The sequence below is a fragment of the Corvus moneduloides genome, chromosome 4 (assembly GCF_009650955.1).
Source record: "Corvus moneduloides isolate bCorMon1 chromosome 4, bCorMon1.pri, whole genome shotgun sequence".
Taxonomy (NCBI): Eukaryota; Metazoa; Chordata; class Aves; order Passeriformes; family Corvidae; genus Corvus; species Corvus moneduloides.
In genome coordinates, this window is record NC_045479.1 from 19,236,247 (window position 1) to 19,260,602 (window position 24,356).

Sequence of the window (24,356 nt, forward strand, 5' to 3'; positions counted from 1 at the left end):
AATGAAGTTTGGTTGAACATTAGTATTTTGAGGATGTTAACTTTGCAGATGCTGAGGCTAACTTGGAGTGGAAAAGCCGTGTGTACAGAAAACTGATCAGAGCTCTATCTTCATCATTAGTAAAAAATACCTGTCTTGTGATTAGGGTACACAGGAAAGTAAAGGCAAGAACACAGGTTTCAAAGCACTGAAACTGATATGCTCCATATACTGCACAAACCCAGAGCCTCAGGTCGACTGGAAAACAAAACTGCACAAGCTGAGAAAAACTGGCAAGTGCTACTGTAGCTTACAGTGTTCATATGCATCTTGTGTGCTTGTACGCTGTTACAGGTCCCAGGACACCACATTCGGGTTAGAATCAGCCCAGAACTCAAACAGCTATACAACTGAGAGACAAATTAAACAGAAAAAGCTGATCCAAAAAAATTTCCAGACATGGTGTCACCTGATCCTCCACAAGGGGCAATAGTTGTTTTTAATAAGGTGGTCCAATGAACAGCTGAAAAGATCAGTGTGGATTAACATTTACTTGATTTCCCATGGAGTCTTCTAAATCCATGCTTGCAAAGGGTATTCTAGTAAAGTTTCTCTATGAAACTGATACTGCCTCTATGATTTTTCTCTCAACTGAATTTCAGCAACCCCCCAATCTCAATAATCTCGGTGTGCCAGAATTTGTACAAATCTTGCAAACAGTTCAGAGAATTATCAACCCTTGACAGTCAAATAGACTGAGAAACACAAATATGAGGTATTATGTAGGTTTCTTAAAAAAAAAAAAAAAGAGAAAATGGAAACTGAATGATAAACTATTTGCAGTTCTCTGAAAATGGTTTGTCAAGCTTCAGTTTTCCAAGTACTGTGCTAAGGCAACATCAGAGGATTAACTAATTATTTTGTTCTGCACAAAAGAGCACGGGGAACATGCTAAAAACATTAGCTGCTCTCATTTATTTATTTATTTTTTAAAATATCCATATTGCTTCTTTCCAGTATAAAATGAAGAGCCTTGAACTTGGCAAGATCATTCCTGGCTAAACAGTTTTAAGTATTCCTTAAAAACAGAGTATGAAAAGCAAACATCCTGGTTTCTGAATTAACTACAGAACAAAAGAATTTCTGTCCTTCTTGGGTCTCAAGCAATTCTAAACCAGAAAAGTCTCACTCAAGAGTGCACCTGCACATACCTGGTGCAAACTGCCCTTGTCTATATGGGTCCTGAGTATAGTGTATATATTCTGCATAGGCAGGAGCTGTGTAAAGTTTCTCTGAGGACAGAAAAACATCTGTTTCAGTTTCACTACACACCAAAAGGATAACAGTGCTTCAGGCCAATCCTTCCTTCCAGACCCACAAAGATTTTTAGCTACAAGTGAATTAAACCTTTAGGCTGCTATCTCTGGTCAAACAGAGATAATGGATACAAGATAAACAGAGCACTGTTACCTTGAAGTATCCTGCAGTCTGCTGATTTTACAGTTTAAACACACATGAGTTAAGACTGGAACTTTAAAGGAACTCTATATTCATTTTAGGTAAATTTTGGTGGCAGTTGGAATACAAAAGTTCTCAGAGATAAAGCATTATGAGAAATACGAGTTTTTGTTTTTAAAGGTGACTCTAATCTCACTTATTGATGTCCTTCTTCTGAATTGGTTTTATGTGTCCTACATAAATAGGAACAAACAAAAGAATATTTTAAAATCTAACTACAGCTAATAAGGACAGCTATGATGCTGTAATGAGCTGTTACACTGGCTGAAACATCTTGACATCCTTTCATTTGCAAAAGCATGCAAAAAACATACTCAAAACAGGAGTTATCTCTGTCTTTTTCTTCTTTTACTTCAGTTCTGGGTCTTGTAAGGGAAGGACAGGAAAAATATGTTTCTAGAAAGCAGAATGCTTTTGATTTTCCTGTAAAGACTGGAAGTAAAAGGCTTTAAGCAGAAAAAAACCTCACTACGCTGTTTGACAGGCTTGAAGTATATCCCTCTGTCATCTTTAGAGAAATAAAACTGCTTCAAATTCTCATTCTGATTTTACCATTAGCTTCTTCACTGGTAGTGGTAACTAGTTTATTCAAAAATGTCCAGGGACAAATTTTTATGACAGTACATTACTGCATATTTTTTTTCTTGTAAGATAGTCATGGTTAGGAAAGTTAATATAGAGACGTGTTCTTTCTGCAGGTACTCTGCACAATTTCAGAGTACTTGAGCTGTGTTAACTGAGTGACATTGTCAGGCTGAGATGCTGGGACACAAAATCTCTTTTAAAATCCCTTAAAAATTCATTTCACACCAAATATCATATTTAAAAAGTAAATTTTATTTTAATAGAAATAACCAAGTATCAGATGTATGATAACCAATTTTACAAAAGCTCTTGTACTTGCAAGCTAAAAATCAAACACCAATGATTTATATCTTGCTTGCTTCTTTCTTCTGTTGTCCAAGAGAAAACCACTACAAAGAGTAGATTTCTTTATTTTACTAGAAAAAAAGGCATTACACTGTCAAGTTTCATACTGAAGGCAAATGCTTATTTTACATTTCAGTTACCCAAAAGAAAATTTTATGATCTCCTCCAACTGCACATAATGGAAGAGTTCTGTGCCATGTCAAACCGGATCCTACAGCTGCAGTTCCAGTAAGAATAGGCTTCAAAACACAAAGAGAGAGAGAGAGAGAGATCAATACAACTTCCCTTATAAACGATTTCTATACTGCAGATACCAACTTGCATAGACAAATAAACACCACAGATTCAATACTCCTAAACAAATACAGGTAAAATACCACGGAAATTCAACTGAAAAATCTGATTCTCTGCAACATAGTTCTGGTAGCTACTTACTACATTTAAGTAACACACAGCAAAATATTCCACAATAACAAATAGTTTCAACTATTTACATTAGTATAAACATTATTATTATAAAGGCATGATCTTAAACTTAGAAACCTTTTTAAATGAAATTACTTCTATTATTTCAATGTACTCACAACTAATATGTTTGGATGTAATATTTTTACTGTAAGCATTACAAATACATACTGACTCCAGCAAAACCAAAATATTTCCTATGCTTTGCATTTTCATTAATGATTTAAAATACAATTAGTTAAAACCAGAAAAATATACAACTAGCTGTTTTTAGCCTCCTTGGAACTAGAAATACTGCCAAATTTATTAAATATCAGGTTAAAGGTATTTTTCTTCCCCTTAGAACCGATATGGCAAAGCAAACTAAAACATATAGATCAAACAGCTTTTAAAAGAGCAGGTTAAGTGTGCTGCAATTTTTTTTTTCCTTAGCATGAATGCCACAAAACAAAATAAAATAAAATAGGTACACCCAGCAGCAGTTCTGGATGGTTTGGGCTAGTTTTTTATTGTAGCTTTTAAGTAACATGAGCCTGATCTCCGGAAAACAGATGCAACTCCAGTTAAAAATTTACCTGGGGATGTCCTAAATGATGAACCAGCAGTTGAGTAGTTGTCTTTCCTGGATATCCAGTGGTTGCAAACAGATTTTCATTCACTCGGGACCACCTATGAATAGAATGAATCCACCTATGAGTAAAATGAATGTACTTTCCAAATACCCCGTCATACCAGCAGAAGTGCACACAAAGTGGAGTTCCCTCCCTTGTCACTAACTGTGTGAAGATGTCACATATTCTACTAACAGCAGAGAAATACATTTAGTGAATTAGCTTGTAAATGATTCCCCACCCACAGCCCCATATGCACATTGCTGTAAAACAGAAAAAACAACAAACAAACAAACAAAAAAATCACACAAATGCTACACATAAATGTGGGTCATTCACAAATTTCACAGTTTATAGACCAAGTCCCCCTAAAAATAACTTAAGTGAGACACAACCAGGTTACTAAACTCACAACTGCCTGCACAGACATAAATAGATGAAACCCACAAAATAGAGACAACACTTATACCTGAATAATCTGGCTCGATCAACATGAACAGGTCTCTTATCCTGTGGATAACTAAAACAGACATTCAGGGTAAAAAACTGTTCTGCAAACAACTACAGCTCATACTCTAAGTACCAAAAGTACACTGAAGGGGACACATTGTCTACTCTCTGTGAAGCAGCTGAGGGAAAATCAGAGCATTCCTGCAGCTTTAATCTCAGTTTGGAGTAGGAAAACTGAAGTAGTTGTCCAGTTTATTATGGATCAATAGTTATCTATTTATGACTTGGAATGAAATTTTAACAAACACATACAGTGAGAGGTAAATAGTAGTGAGATGCTATCTCAAATGGACAAAAAGACAATGTTATATTTAACAGAAAATATTGATAAAGATGAAACAAAGAATACCAGGGAATGGTTTGTATCAGTATCGTAATTCCTGGTAATTGTTCATTTATTTACTGAACAGTTTATACAATATACAGTGCATTAGGCCTACACAGATGAGTAAGGGACTAGAGCATCTCTTACAAGGACAGGCTGGGGAAGTTCAGCCTTGAGAAGAGATGACTGAGAGGGGACCTCATCAATGTCTCTCAGTATCTGAAGGGGGGGGTGTCAAGAAGATGGAGCCAGGCTCTGCTCCATGCTGCCAAGCAATAGGATGAGAGGCAATGGGCACAAACTGATGCACAGGAAGTTCCACCTGAACATGAGGAAGAACTTCTTTACTGTGCAGTGAGCACACACTGGAACAGGTTGCCCAAAGAGAGTGTGGAGTCTCCCTCACTGAAGGTATTCCAGAACCGCCTGGATGCAATCCTGCGCCTTGTGCTCTTCTTGAGCAGGGAGGTTGGACCAGCTGACACAATGTGGTCCCTTCCAGCCTGACCCATCCTGTGATTCTGTGACTGCCATGCTGTATTAGCCAAGTACCTGCATCTCCTCATGTACTGATTAGGAAGAGAATAAAGAAACCTATGTCATGGGTATAAAATGACCTGGAGCGAGTGATATCCCAGATCAGCCAATCACTTCCAGCAACTGCTCCAATTTTAAGAGTATTTTTTAAACACCAGTCTGCTGACATCAGTGGTGTTTGTTCACACTCCAGGGAGAGAATGGCCTGCTGTGTAATCAGGTCATAGAATCGTATTGTTCCATTCTTCTCCGCCACCATCAGCTGTTGAAATAAATTTATAAAATGTGGTAAACTTAGCATGTAATGGAACTTAAATCTTTTCTACTCTATAGAAAACCTAGAATTCATTCATTCAAATATTAATAATACTAAATGAATACAGTTTTTCACTTCATACCAGAAAACATTCTCCGGGATGCTCTTTCACCAATAAATAAAAACCAATTTAATCTATACTACTGTTACACCGTTATACCCAACGATTACATTATTTTATCTCTATATATCTATAGATATCTATGTGTATAATTTCAGTGGTTAGAAACAGCAGTTCATAACCACCAAGACACTGTGCTTTTATAAAGCAAAAAAGTTATTGTTTTAACATTTAACAGTTTCTGTTTTGAGCACAAAGAACTGACCGACAAAGTGCTGTAAAAAAGAAAGGGTTGTCAACCACTGGAATGGGCTGCCCAGGGAAGTGGTGGAGTCACCATCCCTGGAGGTGTTAAAAAAATGACTGGCACTTAGTGCTATGGTTTAGTTGATACGATGGTGTTTGATCAAAGGTTGGACTCAAGGATCCTAGAAGTCTTTTCCAGCCTAAGTGGTTCTATCATTCTAAGCAAAGTATTAATTAGTGTGGCTGTGGAATCTGGATTCATTCTTACTGATTTTATATAACATCTCTTACTTCCTCCTGTAACATGGATTTTATTTAAAAAAACAACATTGTTCATTAAATATATTTAGTTTATTCCCATAAATTTTATCTAAATTTATGATTTAGATTTTATCTAAACCTTTTTCCCTTACAGTAACACTCAAGCAGTTGTTTTTTAAATAGCATAGAAAGAGTTTCCTGATTAAATTATAAAATCATAGAAGGATTGGGTTGGAAGGGAACTTAAAAATCATCTAGTTCCAATCCCCTGCCATGGGCAGTGACACCTTCCACTAGGCCAGATTACTCAGGGCTCCATCCAACCTGGTCTTGAATCCTTCAAGGAGTGATCATTCACAACTTCTTTGGGCAGCCTGTTCCAATGATCAGATGATGAAATGAGATTTTTCTTCATGAGAAGAAATGGTTTTCATATAGTCATGAACAATAGTTAAGAAAGACAGAGAAGCATAAAAAAACCAGTGCTCCAATCACCCAAGTTTGTTTGGGAAAACAGAACTGTCACCAAAACATGCTTTTCTGAAAACTAAAGGTCATGGTGCAGTAAGCATTTTGACCTGCAATAAGCTTTTCAGGAAGAACTAAATCTATCAAGTTTTATGAGCTTTCGGAATGGGCTTTTCTTTAAAAAAAAAAAAAAAAAATCCTGTGCCTGTCTTTGATAATGGTCTAAGAAAAGACATGCTAATAATATGTAAGACTGGTGGATTATTGCAATATTTTTTGGGAAAATCTATTAATTTTTTTGTGCTAACAAAGTTGCCCAGTAGCAAACAGCAGCTAACCCATTCAATTCTGATGCCACCTGAATCAACAGTTTTCCTAGTGAACAGCTTCCTTTCTTTGTAAGGATGGATATTGATATTGGTGGAAAGTGTGATGAGATTAGAGAGCCTCCTTCCCTACTGCTATGTAAATATTTTGATATCTTATTTGACTGCTTTTCTCTGGTATGTGTTTTTGTGGTAACCCGAACAACCATTTGTAGCTGCTTAAGGCAGTTATTGATAGGCACAACAGGAATAATAAATCCAAGACTGCAGGGACTGGACCATTAATAAAGCTGGATATTTGGGTACATACCAGCTGATTAATCCTCCCCAGTACAATAAAGAGATAAGTATAAAATCACAGTCTATTGATTTGATTTTTCAGAACATATTTCATACACTTCAAGCAAGAACAACAACAACAAAAATCCCTTGTTAACTTCAAACAGATACTTTTCAAGGCTTGGCATGTTCTATAAAGAGTCTGCGTTATTGGTGAACCATGTCACCGTGACTGAGAAAAACTTGAGCTCTTCTCTGGTAACTGTAAGTTAATTATGCAATCAGCAGAACAGTTATCAACAACTGATGTACATAATCAAGAAGGAATATTTCTGATGGGAGGAGTAAGGGACTGACAGTAAAATGACAAGAATGATAATGAGAATTAATTCACAGTCACTCCATATTAGCAGATCCAACCAATATTCAATTACAGTGTAAATCAGCTCCTCAAACTTCAATGTTACTACAGCATCAAAAATTCATACTTTAGGTGTGTCCCCCCTCCTGTTATTTTAAAGGTGGTGAGGGCAAAAAGCTGAAAACCACAACCTTAAAAGCCTCCTCAGGATGCCAGCAAACACTCATTCCAGGAGAACGTAAAACAAAATGGGCCTTCTCATTTCCATCCAAATCCCAGACCCTAGAGAGAAAAGAAAGAAAGAAAACAAAAGTAAAGTACTAAACTATTGCCATTTGATTGCAAATACATTAACTTCAAGTGCCACAATATGTTCACAAAGGAAGTGACCAAATGAAATAGTGTTCATGCTGTATCATTTGAAGGTCAGTGAAAGTGGCCAGTGCTACAGATAATGTATTTTAACACTGATGAGCTAAGCAGAGCCTCTGTTTAACTAATTTGATTCTGTTTAACTAATTGTTCAAATAATTTGACATTTTAGTTATCTAGACATGAAATCTCAATGAGATCTTCCCACTTTTTCATGAGTCAACACTACAGCCTTTGTACTGTACCATAAATAACAGTGAGGCAGTACAAATCAGGAAGGTCAGTGTTGGTCCAGTTGATACAAGGAACCTAAAGTGAGGTACCAAACAACTTGAATCATCTATATTGCCATGTAAAGGGTAAGACCCTTTATTAAAGTATTTTGGCTGCCTAATATACTAGTTTCCAGTTTTTCCTAGTAAGACAAGATTGAGTAATGGAAATATAAGAAACCAGAAATGAAGCTAAGGCAAACAGAAGGATCCATGGCAGAGGTAACACTAGCCAACAAAGGGTCTTGGAGAGCATTAGATAAATCACATGTGCCAGTTGAACCTTTTCCTTTAGAAACACCTACAGTACATATCTGGCAGCTATAAAAAATTTTAAAAGTCAACACTATTTGGTCAATATGGATTGACAGGAAAGTGTACGCTGAAACACCAAAACTAGGTTAGGCAATGGGTGAGTTTTCTTTGGATGTGTTCAAGATGAGTGTTAATGAGCCATGGAGCTACTTTGTTTCTAAAATGCAACAAACCCCAAACTGAGCCTATTTTACCTCACAGCCACTGCTCAACTCCCTCTTTGCCTACAAAATCAGTATCTCAGTTGTAGGACAAAGACATCACAGTTGTGAACATCAGTCTGAACCACATACTATTTATATGCATTTGGATACTGAAACGTACACATATATCCTTCCTTGCTGACATGCAAAACTTGAGAAACAGCCAATTTTAAAAGCAGTGTTCTGCCCAGTCTTTTGAGCTAGATGAGTGGCTACGTACTATTATTGTTTATTCTAGAGGATTTTTGCTGACTTCCTCCAGACTTTTTCAGTTTATATCTCACCAGGGTGCTTAGAGCCTTATATTTAAGAGATTTAAAAAAACTCTTAACTAATACATCATAAGTCTAGACAAAATATATGGGAATAAAGTAAATATGTTTAATGAACAATGTTGTTTTCTTATGCCAAACCACAATAGATCAAATATTTGTTCTCCCCGTAGAAAACACAGGGTCTCTAATCTTGAAGAATCAGTGTCCTTACTAAAAAAAGTCAAAACAAAAACCTGACAAGTGTTTAAAAAATGAAATATCTACTTGATTAGGTAATTTAGAAACATACAATACTTTCTTCTACTGCCAAGAATTTTGCCTTGTAGATTTGTCCAAGTCAAATCAACACTTCCCATGTGTATTTACTGTGCAGGGAGAAAATTACGATACAACAGAAGACAGTGAATCATTTTGGCGAAAGGAATATGCCATTATGTTTCCTTCCCTGAAATGAGTGATGTTATTAGGTGTTGAGACAGAAATTTATGCTTTTTACCTCCCTGACTTTGTTATTTATAAAGTTACCAAATTTGTATTTTTTACTTTGTAAGAATGGCAGGACTGTTAGCAACTAACAGTATGGGGAGGGAAAGGGATAAAACCCTCTCTTACATTTTCTTTATTGATACCAAATATGGTATAACTTAGTTTTGGGGGAAAAAACCCCAAACCCCCCAAAACCAAACCAAGCAATACATATCAACATAGATCCTTGTCTGAACACATCATGTCTATACAATTACATATGTGTTCAATTAACTCTTTTCAGTATTTCTTTGTGAAAAACACAAGTAAAAAATGTGCAAACCCCAAAAATTTAGCCAAACTGATTTTCAATTACTAAATTACTCGTAATCATAACTAAATCAGCTACAGATGCTGCCTCCCCATTTTGTCCACATTCCTATCACATAAATCAATCCAAAAAGACTGAGGATTTTGTCTCCCATTCAAAGCTCTTGAAGCTTTACTAAAACTCCCGTGATTTTATACCAAAGTAAAATACTGTCTGTTTTTCTCCAAACATTCTTATCTTTTGTAACCCTGCACTGTGTCACTCTCTTACTTCTCCTTCTCTTCCCACAAACCATCGTGGCATAGACTTGTCACTGAGCTTGTGGTATTCTTTTCTGACATTTAAAAAAAAAACTCCACAAAAAATTATTGGAGAAAAGTTTGAATAAACACAGTTGAAATAAGCACCCAAGTTTGATCAACGTATAGTGTCAAAAATAACATGAAATCTGCTCAGTAAAATAATTATTTTTTAAGTAACTAAGGACTGAGAAATTATTTACTGCAGTACTCAGAAAACTTAAACCAACTCAAATACAGATAGTTGCAAATACTGTTAAAGAAAATTCTTGAGATACTAGTACATTTCTCTTGTCACTCAAATCCTGTAACTAACAAACAAATGAAAACTGCAGTTATGTCATAGCTTGAAGGCATTCAAATTCCATTGTAGCAGCTATATTATATCTCATATGCGTGAATATGGATGCATATGTGCAGTAATTTCTTCATACAGTGGACTTTTACTACAGCTGGCAAAGTACCTCCTTAGAACTCTTAAAACTTGTCTTGTTGCAATGGAGATGATCCTTATTTTATGTTCTAAGTTTCTGAATTATGAATAATTCTAACTAGCAGAACCAAATGCTAACTGGATAAAAATCATCATTTGCAATAGTAAAAGAACTAAACCAGATTGCAATCTTCAGGCATTTCTCAAATCCCCAGAAGATGGAAGTAAAAATGGGAATTCTTCCAACAAAAGATTTCAAACAATTTTAGTGAGTCGGTAGGGGCTAGAATAAACCTTGAGATCTGATTCCCAACCACAAAGCATGATCAACTATATTTGATCCATTATTCAAAGATTACTCATGTCCAACATGGTTTTGTTGGGTTTTTTTTAATATCTAACTTTAATACATTTCTTTATATCTCCATCAGACATATTCCATGTGTGAGGAAAATCCTATCACTCTTGGAATGCCTAGAGGACTATGGAGACGGGAAAGATTCCTGTTACTGTGATCACACAAAGGTAGAGTGAAGCTGTTCCTCACTGAGCACAAGGAATGACGAGATCTCAGAAAAGGAACGTGAACGTGCAGAGATTAGTAAATACTGCGGAACACACAACCAACACGGGCTTTCTCTAAGGTCTTCTGCCAACTCCACATGGATGTGGCTATCAGAGATCTGGAGGGTACTAGGCAGGACATGAAAGCCAAAAGTGAACTATAGAAATTCCTCTGTCTGGTCAGAAGTAGAGAAAGGTGTAATATTCACAATAATTTCTAGTAGTTAATTTTATTTTACTGACAAAGAATTTAAGTTTTTATGAAGTCTTTTCACAGAGGAAATGTACAAATATTCCTTCAGAAAGCTCACCCATGTTCACCATTTTCTTCTGGTGATCAAAGGAAATGTCGCTGTTCCTAAACAATTAGCAATTAGAGTATTTCAGATCTTGGCATTAAAAAACATGTAATCTCTAGCTTCTTGTAATATCTACTTGGATATGCAAGCATTGATCTATTTCTCACTGCTAACTGTGTGCTGCAATTACACCCTGCAGTGTCGGTAGAGGCAGGAGAGGCAGCGCAGTATCTCCACGGACTGTTCTTCACTAATACACATTTCAGGCCATGCACACTCAGGACTAAGTCCAAGAAATACACACTTCTACTACCACTACTGAAATACCTTTAAAGTTATCTAATGCAAAACCAGAGACCATGCATCATTTTTGAAAAAATGTGAAGCTTCAATTCTGTCCTTTCAACCACAGAAAAAATGGCTGTTAAGAGCTATCAGCTTATTGTTCCCAATGTAGATGTAGAACTAAATGCTTCTGTGGTATGACTGTTACTGGGAAACTCAACTATCAATGGCTTTCTAAAATATAAAGTAACTTCTAAACAAATCTAATGCAATGATTTCTATTTAAAACCAATTTATAGGCTAGACTACATTCTAGGGCTGTGTGACTCTTAACATAAGCCATAATGTGTCACAAAGGAAATTACTACATCATCCTCATATTTTGAAGACTTCCTAACTAAAAGTTTATTAAGACCAGACTGAAATAATGTTCCAAACATTTGATCCAGAAAGTTTGGTTGTTTTTTTTTTTTTAAGCTGACCGGGAGACCAGTTAATTCTTGCACTGTGCAACACCAGTTGGTTAATACTTGCACCATGGCTGTACAATGTAACAGAATCGTGTAGGACTACATTTGGGGGACATACAGGGATGCATACAAAAAGTGTGCAAATTCAACGACTGGACTCTGAAAAAAGTTCAAGGCTTCTTTATTTTCATAAAATTATAATGCACAATTAGCTTCATAAAGTGTAACCAGCACACCTCAGAAGGAAAAAGTATTTTGGTATGACATTTCTTATATGAAGGAACACTGGAAAATCCAATCATACAAACAGATGAAGAAAGAACATGGAATCAGAGAACTTTTATAAAAATTTTGACAGAAATCCATACCTGACTGCACTAGGAATGGGAGGATGCAAATGGAATATGGTTTTGGAGGCAGAAATAAGTGATAATGACAACTTTTTAGTATAGCCAAAAACTGAAATATTTATTGAATAAACAAGGTAAGATTCAAGCACAAACAAGAGTTACCAGTAGCTTTCCTTCATACTGTCTAGAGAAAAATCTACACAAAATAACTAGGGCATGAGAGTACCATGTAAAAAACCACATTACAGATAAACCCCCCCTAAAACCAGATGAAACACTACAATACATTCTAAGACTCTAGTTAATTTAGCATTCAGTGACATCAAACCTTTCCCCCTAATCCCTGTTTAGAGAGCAAAATCAACCTTCTCATGGACTGGCATTTATCCTATGTGTAATAGACAAGGCTGAACTTCACAGTGACTGATAAATTCACAAAGTTCTCTATGAAGTGACGTGAGGCATGGCCTAAGGCAATGAACAGAACTCAAAAAGGAATCAAAGGGCAAGTACATTCACAGATAATGTGGAAGATAATTCAACTGTACATTCTTTTGCACTCAAAAAGAAAGGAAGAGGATGTAGTTTAAGAAATAGTTAAAAGAGAGACTGAGGGAGAGAAAGGGTGGATGAGTCCTTTTCAGCTTTTTAAAATACAAGCCCTTCCAGTAGTCAATGACCAGAAGAAATTGCCATGCTGGTATTATTAAGGGCCTGACACTGTCAGTAACCTTTCAGTTCCACATAAGGAGGGAGTATGAGGTAATAATCAGTAAGACTGAATTAACCTTTTAACAATCAAGAGGTTCATTTTAGCACGGATATGAGATTAGTGGGTTTTGACAGGATGGTATTTTGCATTAAGTAATTCCAGAAATGTCAGATAGTGTCTATAACCACCAACAGCGGAGGGTATCAGTTGAACTCATGGTGTTTTCCAAACATTTCCCACAATTTTTTGGCTTCATTAAGTATCAGAACAAAATGATTCATACATGTGAATCTGTGCAGACTCCTAGACTGCGTTTCCAAATCATAATGAAAAAGCCAGCGGTAATTTTTTTTTGAAGAGTGGTGCACAGACAGTTGCACACACACGGATCTCATTAACAAAGTGGGATGCACACATTCCTACACTTAATGCAAACGTTCAAAGAAGTGTATAATGCCTTGCTGTTTCAAAGAATTAAATGAAATATTCCTTAAAGCCATCATATCTTTTCTTATTCATTAAGCATGTTTTTATGATATTATGACATTATTAACATCAGCTATTTTAGCTATTTCCTCTGCCATTTTTACGACCCAGCTCAGAAGGCAAGGGTAAGTCATGTTCTTGTCACTAGACCCCTTGCAGTAGCTTAGAGTGAAATGATAATTAATGATTGGTGTTCATAAATACACATATATGGGTTTATTTTAGAACAATTTGGTTGCAATGAAAAGGAGATACGTAGCTGTTTTGGTTATTATTATCTATAGTAACAAAGCAATATAAAAGGATAAAAATAACAAGAAAATGTGTAAGGAAAAGAAAGAAAAAGAATGGGTAATAGTAGAAAGATACCATCACCCATGGATCCAGTGATGAAACTTGATTGTTGCAACTTTGACGCCATTGGTCAAAGTGATGGCAGCAGTCTCCAGCCATCAGGGATGGGAGAGACCCCCAAAGTTTGATGGGTTAATACATGTTCAGTTTTATGTGGGAATGCCCAGGCACCTGCCCTGGGGGGAAGTTTTACCCTGCCTTTTCCAACACTGTGGATCTTTTGCAACACTGTGGATCACATGCAGTCCTGAGGTGGAAGGCCCCAGAAATGAGTCTGGGGGTGCTTTGCATGTCTGTGATGGTTTATGACCCCTTCCATGCCATGACAGCCGCCTCTTGCGGCAGTGTAGTTGAGCCAGTTATGGCCCAGCAGCGGGAGTGAAAACCTTCAGGCCTGTGTGTGAATGTCCTGTGTGGATGGGACCTTCCCCGGGCTGGGGGAGTTTTACACCTGAGCCAGTCGTGTCAGGGAGGACACTGGCATGATGAAAACACCATCCTTCACAACCACCTACCACACATGACCACTGCAATTATTTTTATGCAAGAGCATTTTTAGTTCAGTTCTACTTCACAGCTGTAAAAAAGGTTTGTGCTGTGAGATCAAGGCCAATAAAGACTATGTGCAAGAAACAGCAAGAATTTCAGAGTGACACAGCAGCAATTTAAAGGTAAGAACATTGAATATAACCAGTATCCCACTTACATCTTGGATTGGGGTTCAGTCATTTTGGTTGGAGGACAGACAGTGTCACAGCTGCAGCAGCTTGTGGCAAAACTATTTAGTGGATGAAAACGGGAAATTTCACTTCCTTAGAGGTCTCTGATAAACTTAAACCTAAACTTTCTATTGAGTAAAACCAGGGAAGACCTAAACATGCTTGTATATAGTCAGTACATACTCAAATGTTGTTTTAAAACTTTAAGACTTAAAAGTGGAACTCAACACTTGGACTAATTGTTCTAGAACTTTGTTCCATCGGCATTAGCAGATTTTGTATCCTGAGAACAATTTTAGGCTAAAAAATTCAGTACAGACATAAGAATTATTCCTCTTCTTACATTACTACTGAAGCAAATTACAGAGTAAGTAAAGAATGATTTTGGTAAGTCCCAAGGAATGCATTTTCCATTAGTTTTAAAAGTGTAACCTTTAAATTCAATAGAAAAAGTCTTCATGCCCCACATGCGTGAATGGAAAAAATAAGAACTCAAGTAGCCAAAAAAAATCCTACTTATTTCCCATGGCTTTTAACCAAAGACTTCATGGTTTATGGCATAAAATGTCTTTCATAGTTACTAAGCTGAAATCGTGTTAGTATATATTAATTACATAAATTATATTTCCTTTTAAATTAGTATCAATTAGACAACTAGTTTTAAAACAGTTTTTTTTCATCCCAGGAAAGCTGAGCATTTCATAAAATAAACAGAAGAAGGCCACACGGTCAAACAGTTTTTTGCTGAATAAGCCAAATATGAGTTTAAATTTAATAAAGAAATCAAGGATAGGAAATAAATCAGAACAAGACACAGGTAAGTCATACATTTCTACTATTCATTCCTAATGATTTTGCTGGAAATATGGACTAGACATCTATGGAAAAACTGCCTACTCATCAGAGTAAAGAAAGTCAAAGATGACACTTTCTCAACTCTCTTGCTGCTCTACTGTGATGACCTACAAAGCCTGCACAGCTGCTCTCTTGATCTCTCCAACTGCACTGGAGGGCTACGAAGAGCAGCACAATAGATTCATGCACACTACTAGAAGTGGAAGAGGGGTGACCTTTTGACAAGGACAAACTCTTGCATCAAAAACCTTTACCCAGCATGCTGCACAGCATTATCTACTTCCAGTTATAAATATCCAAACACCTGGGTATGAAGTAGCTGTAATCATGGCATTTTGAGCTGCCAGTACCACAGTATTAGTATGGTGCTGTCTTCAGGCTATGTCATCCTATCTCCTGGTAAGGCTAATAACTTTGGGTAAGTGGACAACTTCACATACATACATTGGTTTTAAACTTGACCTACCTGATGACAGTATACAGAGAGAGAGTCTGTATAATTCAGTGCCGAGCTATGCATGTCTGTTCTCTCCTATTCTCACTTTATTCCTATCCCAGAAGGAGGAAAAATAGTGTATGCAAATCCAAGACAACAGTTTTCTTAATTTTGAATCTAGGTGTTTCAAAATACTGCTTTGAAAAAAGACCACTCACAAGTCACAACAAAAAGCCAGTCCACAACCTAAGTTAACAAGAATAGTCCATTTCTTGTCTTGTTAGTGGACTAGTCCTGTTAGAGGGCCATGAAGGCACACTAAAAATAAATAAATAATAAATAAGCTTATTTATTTAAGTGGACATAGAAAAAATTCACACATAGAAAAAATCCAGTATTAGTTTTTTAATAGTGTTTTTGAACAAAAATGCATACCTGCAGGTGTGATCATCACTTACACTTGCAATTTCTTGACCTTCGTTGGGAGCAAACACCAAATCGTTAATGTAATCTGAGTGGCCATCAAATGTCTGCCAACCAGAAAAGAGAAATACTTTTACCTTAGAGCTGACTGTTCCACCAATGTACTTAACAGACCTGCTAATGGAAAGATGTGTGTTAAGATAAAATTATCATTTTTAGAAGGTAAAGAAAGTGTTTATCGGTAACTGGATTTCTTTAAAATATCTAATTCATGTGTATATTCATACTGTAGGTGGAAAGACCTCCCCACTATTCCTTGTAGTTAGCACAGAGGTCAGTTTGATGCTTTTGCTTGACAGAGATAAGTGAATCAGACCAGAGCTTTTTATCATTTTTATAACCTGTGAATTTTGAAGGTAGAAGATAGTAAATCTCAGACAGAAAGAGGAGAATGACCAGGAAATGAATGTATGCATGATCCACCTACATTAAAGAACTCTGATCTCTGAATCTCTCATTAAAAACATCTATGGTGTTTTTGACAGAAATCTCACAAAATTTTAAGTCAGGCAAATGTCCATGTGTAGCTGTATCTGTTACTGTTCCAATCTCTTCTATTCAGTCCCACTGATTAAGTCTCAAGGCATAGCTGCTTTTGTTTTGCTCAGCAAGGTATCATAAAAATGAGACAAAAATATCCTCTGGTTAACGGCATGAGACTGAGAGATTGCAGAGGAAAACAAGGTCGAATGAAAACAAGTTCCACAGTTTTCTGAAAGAAAAACACACCACCTTTAAGTGTAGCTATTCTGAGGAACAAACGCAGAACTGATAAAAAAAAATCTCAAGCACACACAAGAACTAAATCCCCCTCTCTAAAAGTTTTATGAATGCCTCATCAATTCAATACAGAAACATTTGCAGCAGCCAACTTATTTTTTTCCAATAAGTCATTATTTTATTAAAACCTAATGGATTATACTACAACTAATAGATCCTAAGATGATGCTAAACTATTTAGACAGAATGCCAAGTCTTTTGACAATTTTCAGCATTCTGAATTCAAATATCCTGCCTCATTTTATTTCTACGGTTCTGATGAAATATGCTTTTCATTAAGGAAAATTTGAAGCAGGACAAGGAAGCCATAATTCATTTCCAAATGAAAACCTCAAAAGAAGAAAAAGGTTTCATGAAGATCCATCAGTCATATTTTACCTTTTGTTTTTTTGTTCTGGGCTTGATCCAACCCATAAATTTTGGATTAGTTGTGTCGACAAAGTAATGGAAAACTCAAGTGTGCTTCAAGTTCCTTGCTGATAATTACATCAAGACAGTTTTTCCACTGGGAAAACAGAGTAAGATTACTCCATCTGTCCCTCCAGAAGCAACACGTACTAATTGTTTACTATAAAAGACAAAATGTTCGAAGATTACGTTCTGAACATAGTCACATACTTCCTTCAGCTTTGTTTCCATGTTCTGTACCTCTCCTGAAGATCCCACGTGTCAAGTGTGCACCGTATAATGGATCAAAATGTTCCACGTGGTCATCCTGAGTTCAACCTCAGGTTTATGAAATGGGTTTTTTGAGGTATCAGTTAACTGTTAATAAGAAGCCACAATAAAGCCATCAAACTTTATTGAAAGCCAGATCAGCATAGCTCACACAGAATTTGTGAACATCTGGGATTTTGCCTGTGCTTTAAATCAGTTAGGTGTTACTTTTCTTGACAAGAAATCTAGAGTACAATGATCATCCAGGTATAAGAAATTAAGATGATTGCCCAGAGAAAGGATTTTCCACATTTTCTATCAAAAAAACTCAGAAGACAGTCTCAAAGACAACTTTTACTGACATAAACACCCTAATCCACATTCTTTCTTTTCATTAATGGGTTCCTCACTAATAAGTAAAAATATATCTTTTTAGCTGTTTTCTGATTATTTCTAACATTGGACCAAGCCTGTCCCAGTAACAATACATATTTTTACTTTTTCCTCAGCCAGAGTACATCCTTAATAAATTTCTTGGACAGCTTATTTCAGTGGTGGAGCTGGCATAAATAAAGCTAATAGCTTTACTGTTAAATTCAAGCCAACACTTCTCATTTGTATTGCATATGCACTGAGCAATCATAGAATCATTAATGTTGGAAAAGACCTCTGAGATCATTGAGTCCAAACATTAACTTAACACTGCCAGGTCCATCCCTAAGCATTACGTCTATAAGGTTTTTGAACACAGTGATCACACTGCTTCCCTGGGCAGCCTGTTCCAATGCTAGACCACCCTTTAACAGAAGAATTTTTCCCTGATATCCAATCTGAACCTCCTCTGGCACAACTCGAGGCCATTTCCTCTTGTCCTATCACTTCTTGGCTGGGAGACTGACCCCCACCTGGCTACAGCCTCCTTTAGGGCAGTTGTAGAGAGACATAAGGTCCCTCCTGAGCCTCCTTTTCTCCACACTGAACAACCCCAGCTCCCTCAGCTGCTCCTCACAGGACTTTTGCTCCAGACCCTTCACCAGCTCCACTGCTTTCTCTGGACATGCTGCAGCACCTCAATGTTATTCATTATTTCAACTTATTATCCATCCATTACCTACAATGTTGAAGAAACTTTACATTCTGCTAAGTTAAAAGATTTAATTCACAGGTTAACATTAAAGCATGTTGCCTGAAATTCACAAAACTGGCAGATACTACATAAATAGGTAACTTTAATAAGGAATGATAGACATCAACTCACAAGCAAAGAGCATTAAGAACTTTTAGAACTATTTTGTCAGAAATCCCACCAAGCTGGCTGTAACTATGTCAGTTATCCCACTGCTCAGTGGCGAATTCATGTAAGATGACCAACACTGAAAGAAGGAAATTAAAAGTATGTGCATGTATGAAGCAAGATAAAGAGCATTTTCTTTCAAGACATTTAGTAACATTCATCTTTGCTTCTTATGCCATGCCTTTACTCATTCTATTATCAGTATGGCCACATAAATGACATCTACAATTCAGTTAATTTCTGTATGACAAATCTCATTGTCTTACTAATACAAATTAACACACCAAAAATAAAAGTCTGGGTTTTTTCTCCTTTATACCCAATAAGCCCCTCTCATGAAAACAGGCATTATCATATTCTAAAGCAATAAAAACCAAGGAAGACTCTCCCCCAGTTTTTTTTATTTATTAGCTTTGCTTATCATTAGCTAAGACCTCACCAAAACCACTTCGAACTGGATATCAAAACCATCTAATTAATAGTAGCACTTTCACTGGGACATTGTTTTGCAGGAAGAATTTTGAAGGAAATCAGAAGATCATGTAGGTGATAATTACAGTTATTCCCTCTTGAAACATAGAAAGGTATTTGCAATACAGTGATTATCCCTAGAGATGATGGATCTAGGATCTGTCACAAATGGACCACAAGGATAGTTAGAGATTAGACTTCACTAAAAACTAAGTAATCTTTTAAAAATCACATTATCTGCCCTTACCTTAAATTCATTCTTGTCCTGCAGGTCAGAAGTAAACAGCCTTAACTTCCTATCAGAGGCTGCAGTACAAAACCTACACTCAACAGACAAAATAAGGCTTGTCAGTCAATCAACAATAGTTGACTTTTTATCAGTTTTCCTTCATTTTAAAAATGCAAAGTGAGATGCAAAGAAAAAATCAGATTTTGAAAAAAACCAAAAGCATCTATCTTAACTTTTCTGCTTTGGCAACAAGCAGAGTTATAACTGGAGCTTATCTGTAAAACAGTGTGCATCAAGTGCCAAGAATACTTATTAACAGAAAGAAATGCAAGACATTTTACAAAGCTAAATCTGGATCAATTACCAATTACCTGAACTATCTCTCATAAATGCCGCTGAAACTTTCCTTGGAAGAAGTTAAGTGGTAGAGCATAAAAAACAACCCTCATTATCAGTGGTTTAAAATACTGAAATATAAAATTCATAAACCAATTTCTATTCAACATATTTTAACCCAAAAGACTGTACAAAATGGAGCAGTAAGCAAGTACGGTAATTTTGAAGAATCACACAAACTACCGAGTACATTTTAATTCTTAAGTTCACATTTAATACCTATCTTTCTAGATTTTCTAGATTTACACCTCAATGGCTCTCACAAATAGTATCTGACCTACTCTGAAACACAGCACATATTATACAAACCAGTACAAATAGCTTTATAAAGGAGGCCATTCAAATCATCTCACATTTACCAAAGCTCTTAAAAGAAATCCTTCTTCACAGATGTACAAGGAAAGAACTATGTCTGTCTGAGGTCCATAAAAATAATGAAAAAAATATTATTTACTGCTTGTTCACTGGGAAGAAGGTCAAGAAGCACAAGAAGTAGGACAAAAAACAAGCAAATGAACAAAAAAAATACTGTAAGAATAAAAATGTACTACTGAAGAGTTCAGAGACTTCATGATTTCTAAGGAGTTAGATTTCACTCGTAAGCTTTGAACTGTCCAATATTAAGGACTTAGGGAAAACAGGTAAGAGACAAGGATTCACTGTAGTTGTTTATTGTTAAGTACCTTATCTGGGGAGGTATAGCATCAAGTCTAGTTTCAGGACTCCACGCTATGGCATCAACTCTGATTCCATGGTGAAATGTTCTTAGTGTCTTATATTGCATGCCTTCCACTTCTGCATCTTCCTCCTATAGAAATATTGCAGTTAGCTGATTCAGAACAATGCCTTGATGATGTCTAACAAATCAGATTGCTATGAAATTAAAAGGCTTTCAAAATTATACATACTGGGATCTTTTTAGATCATAACACCTTAAAAATGAAAACCTGGAACATGCAGAAGGTATTAACTTGAAATATTTAAGTACTTAAAAATACATTAAATGATTTCAGTCTCAAGCCAGAGGCCAGTGCAGAGCACAAAAATCAGAACTGAGCTACAAAGATGCTGAGCTCATTCTCTGTAGAAGTAGTATCTTCACAGATAAATCCACTCATAACACCTATCCACTTATAACTGCAGTGAGAAGAAACAATGGGAACAAAAGACAAACATGTAATTTAAGCTGTCTTCTCTCTGAGTTGTTTTTACACCATGAAAAAATGCTGCTGCTTTCAGAGCATCACTCTTCAAACAGCAGGAGATACAAAGGTGCCCTCTATCATCTAACCCTAATTACAAGCTTGCTTATTCTTCCCACTGGTGAGAATACCACATGATAAGGAAAAATGAAACAAGAGTTGGGATTGCTGACTCCATCAATAAGTTGACCTCTAAAAAGCTTTTAAAAGTTTTCAGAACATCCAATGGAGCACCTCAAAGGATATTTCTACACAATTTTCTCTATGTCACAATTCTGCTTTAAGGTAAAAAACCTCTGTATACCCTCGGCATAACGTAGAGGTCAAGCAGAACCCAGCTGAGGATGCATGACATTATCCACAGTTTTTCAATGCTTCTCAACAGGAAGAAAGAATAACATTTTCCTCTCCTGCTTTGAAATACTCATTGACTCCACATGAGGAAGGGAAGGGAGGATATGAAGATTATAGAAAAAACACCTTGTACCAGTGGTTGTCAAAATTTTAATTACTTCCTTTTCAAGGCCTACACCAGAAACAAAATAGAGAGCAACACAAATATCAGTATGTTTTTGTGGTTAGCACTAGGTGCTCTTCAGAAAATTTTCAACAGTAAGACCATGGGGAATAACAATAATAATAATAATAATAATAATAAAAATATCAGCTACGCTATTTTTCATAATGGAAAAATTACAAAAATTATTGTATAATAAAGAGGCAAGATGAAGGAAAAAAGCTTAGAAATTCCAAGCAATCATCTCCAACTGATTGTCAAGCATCTAGGCAAAAAACCCCGTCTAATGAAAAACATTTTATCCAGTATAAAAATATACAACACTCAGTATTTTACGTTTAAAAATTTTTCACAATATGGTAATTCTAAATAATTTCAAGGTAAGAAATTTTAGTGTTTTCAACAGTCTGGGAGGGAGGTCCAGTAAAGACAATTGGGATAAAAAAAAAGTTAGGTAAGTATTTCTACAGTTCATCCCTAAAAAGAAATACCTATAAAATTAGCACAGACATATCAGTGTGTATTTTATATATATATATTTATATTTTCCTGAAGAGCAAGTATTCTAGTCTTGTTAGTGTAATAAACAAGTAAAATTCTCCTTTGCTTACCACAAAGAGAGGAGGAAACAGGAAAATGACCAGTCTTCCTGCAGTACTTCGATGGCAAAGTCAGTTTCAAGGGCATCTAACAAAAACAACAATAACACAGACTAACCTGAAATCTGCAGGTCCCAACAACCACGTAATTGTTGCCACCATAAGCAATGAGGGAACACGAATCTCCACTGTCAAATGGATTGAATTTTACCACGTGCACATAATCCTCGCAATCCACAGTGTAAGAAGTGTTTCTAGTAGAATCTTGCTTCATTTTCAGTGAACTAAGTCAACGTATCACAGAAGCGATGTCTTCTCCAGGATGAAAATCTACATTCCTACACAAAAATTTTAAAAAATATAGATTACTCATTTGCATAAATAAAAAATGTGGAGTATTTGTGGCAGAGCAAATGAAAATTTTAAGAACACAAAATCTGCACTTACGCTTATTATTTTCAGATGTAGCATGTTTGTTTCATCAATCAAAATATTTACTAACCTAACATACATTCAAAACTGTCTCTTCAGACTCCAGCAATAACTGCAGATTTTGTGCTACCCTTGGCAACCCAACACCAATACAAAAAACCAAGTAACTGCACGTGCCAGAGAAGTCACATACAGCATTTTAACATTTTCAACCAAATGACAAGAAACAATACATCGCTGCCTTCAAATTCTCCTGTCTACCTCTTTACAGACTGCGTGTATAACTAAAAACCAAGTTAACCAGGGTTGCAAAACTGTAAATGAAAACAGTGTCATGCATTCAACCAGTTTTCAAGAAAATCAGGTTCTCGCGCTAGAACACAAGAGGCCAAGATATACAATTGATTTCAGAATCACTCCTTTTAGTGCCAGTACAGATTTGACATTAGTTTACGTCTTTTTGGGAAATCAGACCTTTAACTATACACCACGTCGTGGACAACCAGCTTGAAATCTCTGACCTTTTGACAGCTTTTGGTGTGTAAATGATCTGGAGGTCTCAGCATCCAAGACTGAATGTTTTGCTTGGGAGCCAGCCAAGTTTGACACAGGCATCACTCAAACACAGAGATGCTCTCCATAGTTGTGTGTTTATTTATTAAGTCATACAACAAACCACCATACTACCACAAGCACTTTAGCCATACAACTTGCATAACCTTGTTCCTAAAGCCAAATGCAAATTTTAACTGTACCCGTAGTTTTCTTCCTCTAAGGCTTCCCATGAACACAAGCCATTACAGAATCTTAGAATGTTAAGGGCTTGGAATGGACTTTAAAGATCATCTAGTCCCCAACTCCGCTGCCATGGGCAGGGACATCTCCCACTAGACCAGGCTGTCAATGACCCATCCAACCTGGCCTTGAACATGCCAGAGTTGGGGCAACCACAATCTCCCTGGGCAACCTGTTCCAGTGGCTAACCATCCTCACCGCACAAAATTTCTTCCTCACATCTAACTCAACTTTCCCGTTGTTCAGTTTGTACCCGCTGCTCCTTGTTCCATCACTACAGTTCCTGACAAAGAGTCCCTCTCCGGCTTCCCTGTAGTGCCACTTGAGATGCTGGAAGGTGCTGTGAGGTCTCCCCGCAAACTTCACCACGCTGAACAACCTCAACTATCGGTCACCAGACCAGCTTGACAATACCAAGAGCACTATTACCTTCATTTCTCTAGTAAACACGATTACGGCAACCGAGCCGCGTGGGCGCCTGTTACCTCCCCCCATCCACGCGCATCATTTTCCCTCCTACTTCCTCCTTTTCCCTTCAGGGTCCAGCTACTGCTCCCCAGCCAGGCTGCCGCAGTTCCCCCAGCATGGGGGTGGCCCTGCCCCGCCTCACACGCACCTCCGCGGCCCTGGCTCCCGCACCGACCCCGGCTCCCGCACCGACCCCGGCTCCCGCACCGACCCCGGCTCCCGCACCGGCCCCGGCGTTCCCCAGCAAGGCCCGCCCCTGGGCGGCGGGAGCAGCGCGGATGCTTCCGGGGCAGCGGCCCCGCGCCCATTGGGCAGCGCGGCGGATTTGAACGCGGCCGCCGCGCC

The 24,356-nt window shown here is 37.0% G+C and overlaps 1 protein-coding gene across 1 annotated transcript; it reads right to left on the bottom strand.

Moving 5' to 3' along the window:
• Positions 1–2,315: 2,315 nt before the first annotated feature.
• NUP37 (nucleoporin 37) lies at positions 2,316–24,210 on the bottom strand. Its single transcript, XM_032107222.1, has 10 exons — positions 24,160–24,210; positions 22,435–22,654; positions 20,682–20,806; positions 19,621–19,693; positions 16,124–16,218; positions 7,385–7,475; positions 4,956–5,137; positions 3,973–4,023; positions 3,468–3,561; positions 2,316–2,666 (listed from the first exon to the last, which is right to left on the bottom strand). The coding sequence occupies exons 2-10, from the start codon at positions 22,588–22,590 to the stop codon at positions 2,553–2,555; spliced, it is 981 nt and encodes a 326-aa protein (XP_031963113.1). The 5' UTR covers positions 22,591–22,654; positions 24,160–24,210; the 3' UTR covers positions 2,316–2,552.
• Positions 24,211–24,356: the final 146 nt, after the last annotated feature.

Bases quoted from the DNA above. Each gene is read 5' to 3' on its own strand.
- NUP37 (XM_032107222.1), bottom strand. From the start codon at position 22,590: ATGAAGCAAGATTCTACTAGAAACACTTCTTACACTGTGGATTGCGAG. The intron at 19,694-20,681 runs GTACTTAACAAT...TGTTGAGTGTAG, and splicing joins GCTATACCTCCCCAGATAAG to GTTTTGTACTGCAGCCTCTG. The intron at 7,476-16,123 runs GTATGCATTTTT...TTTTCTCTCTAG, and splicing joins AGTGATGATCACACCTGCAG to GGTCTGGGATTTGGATGGAA.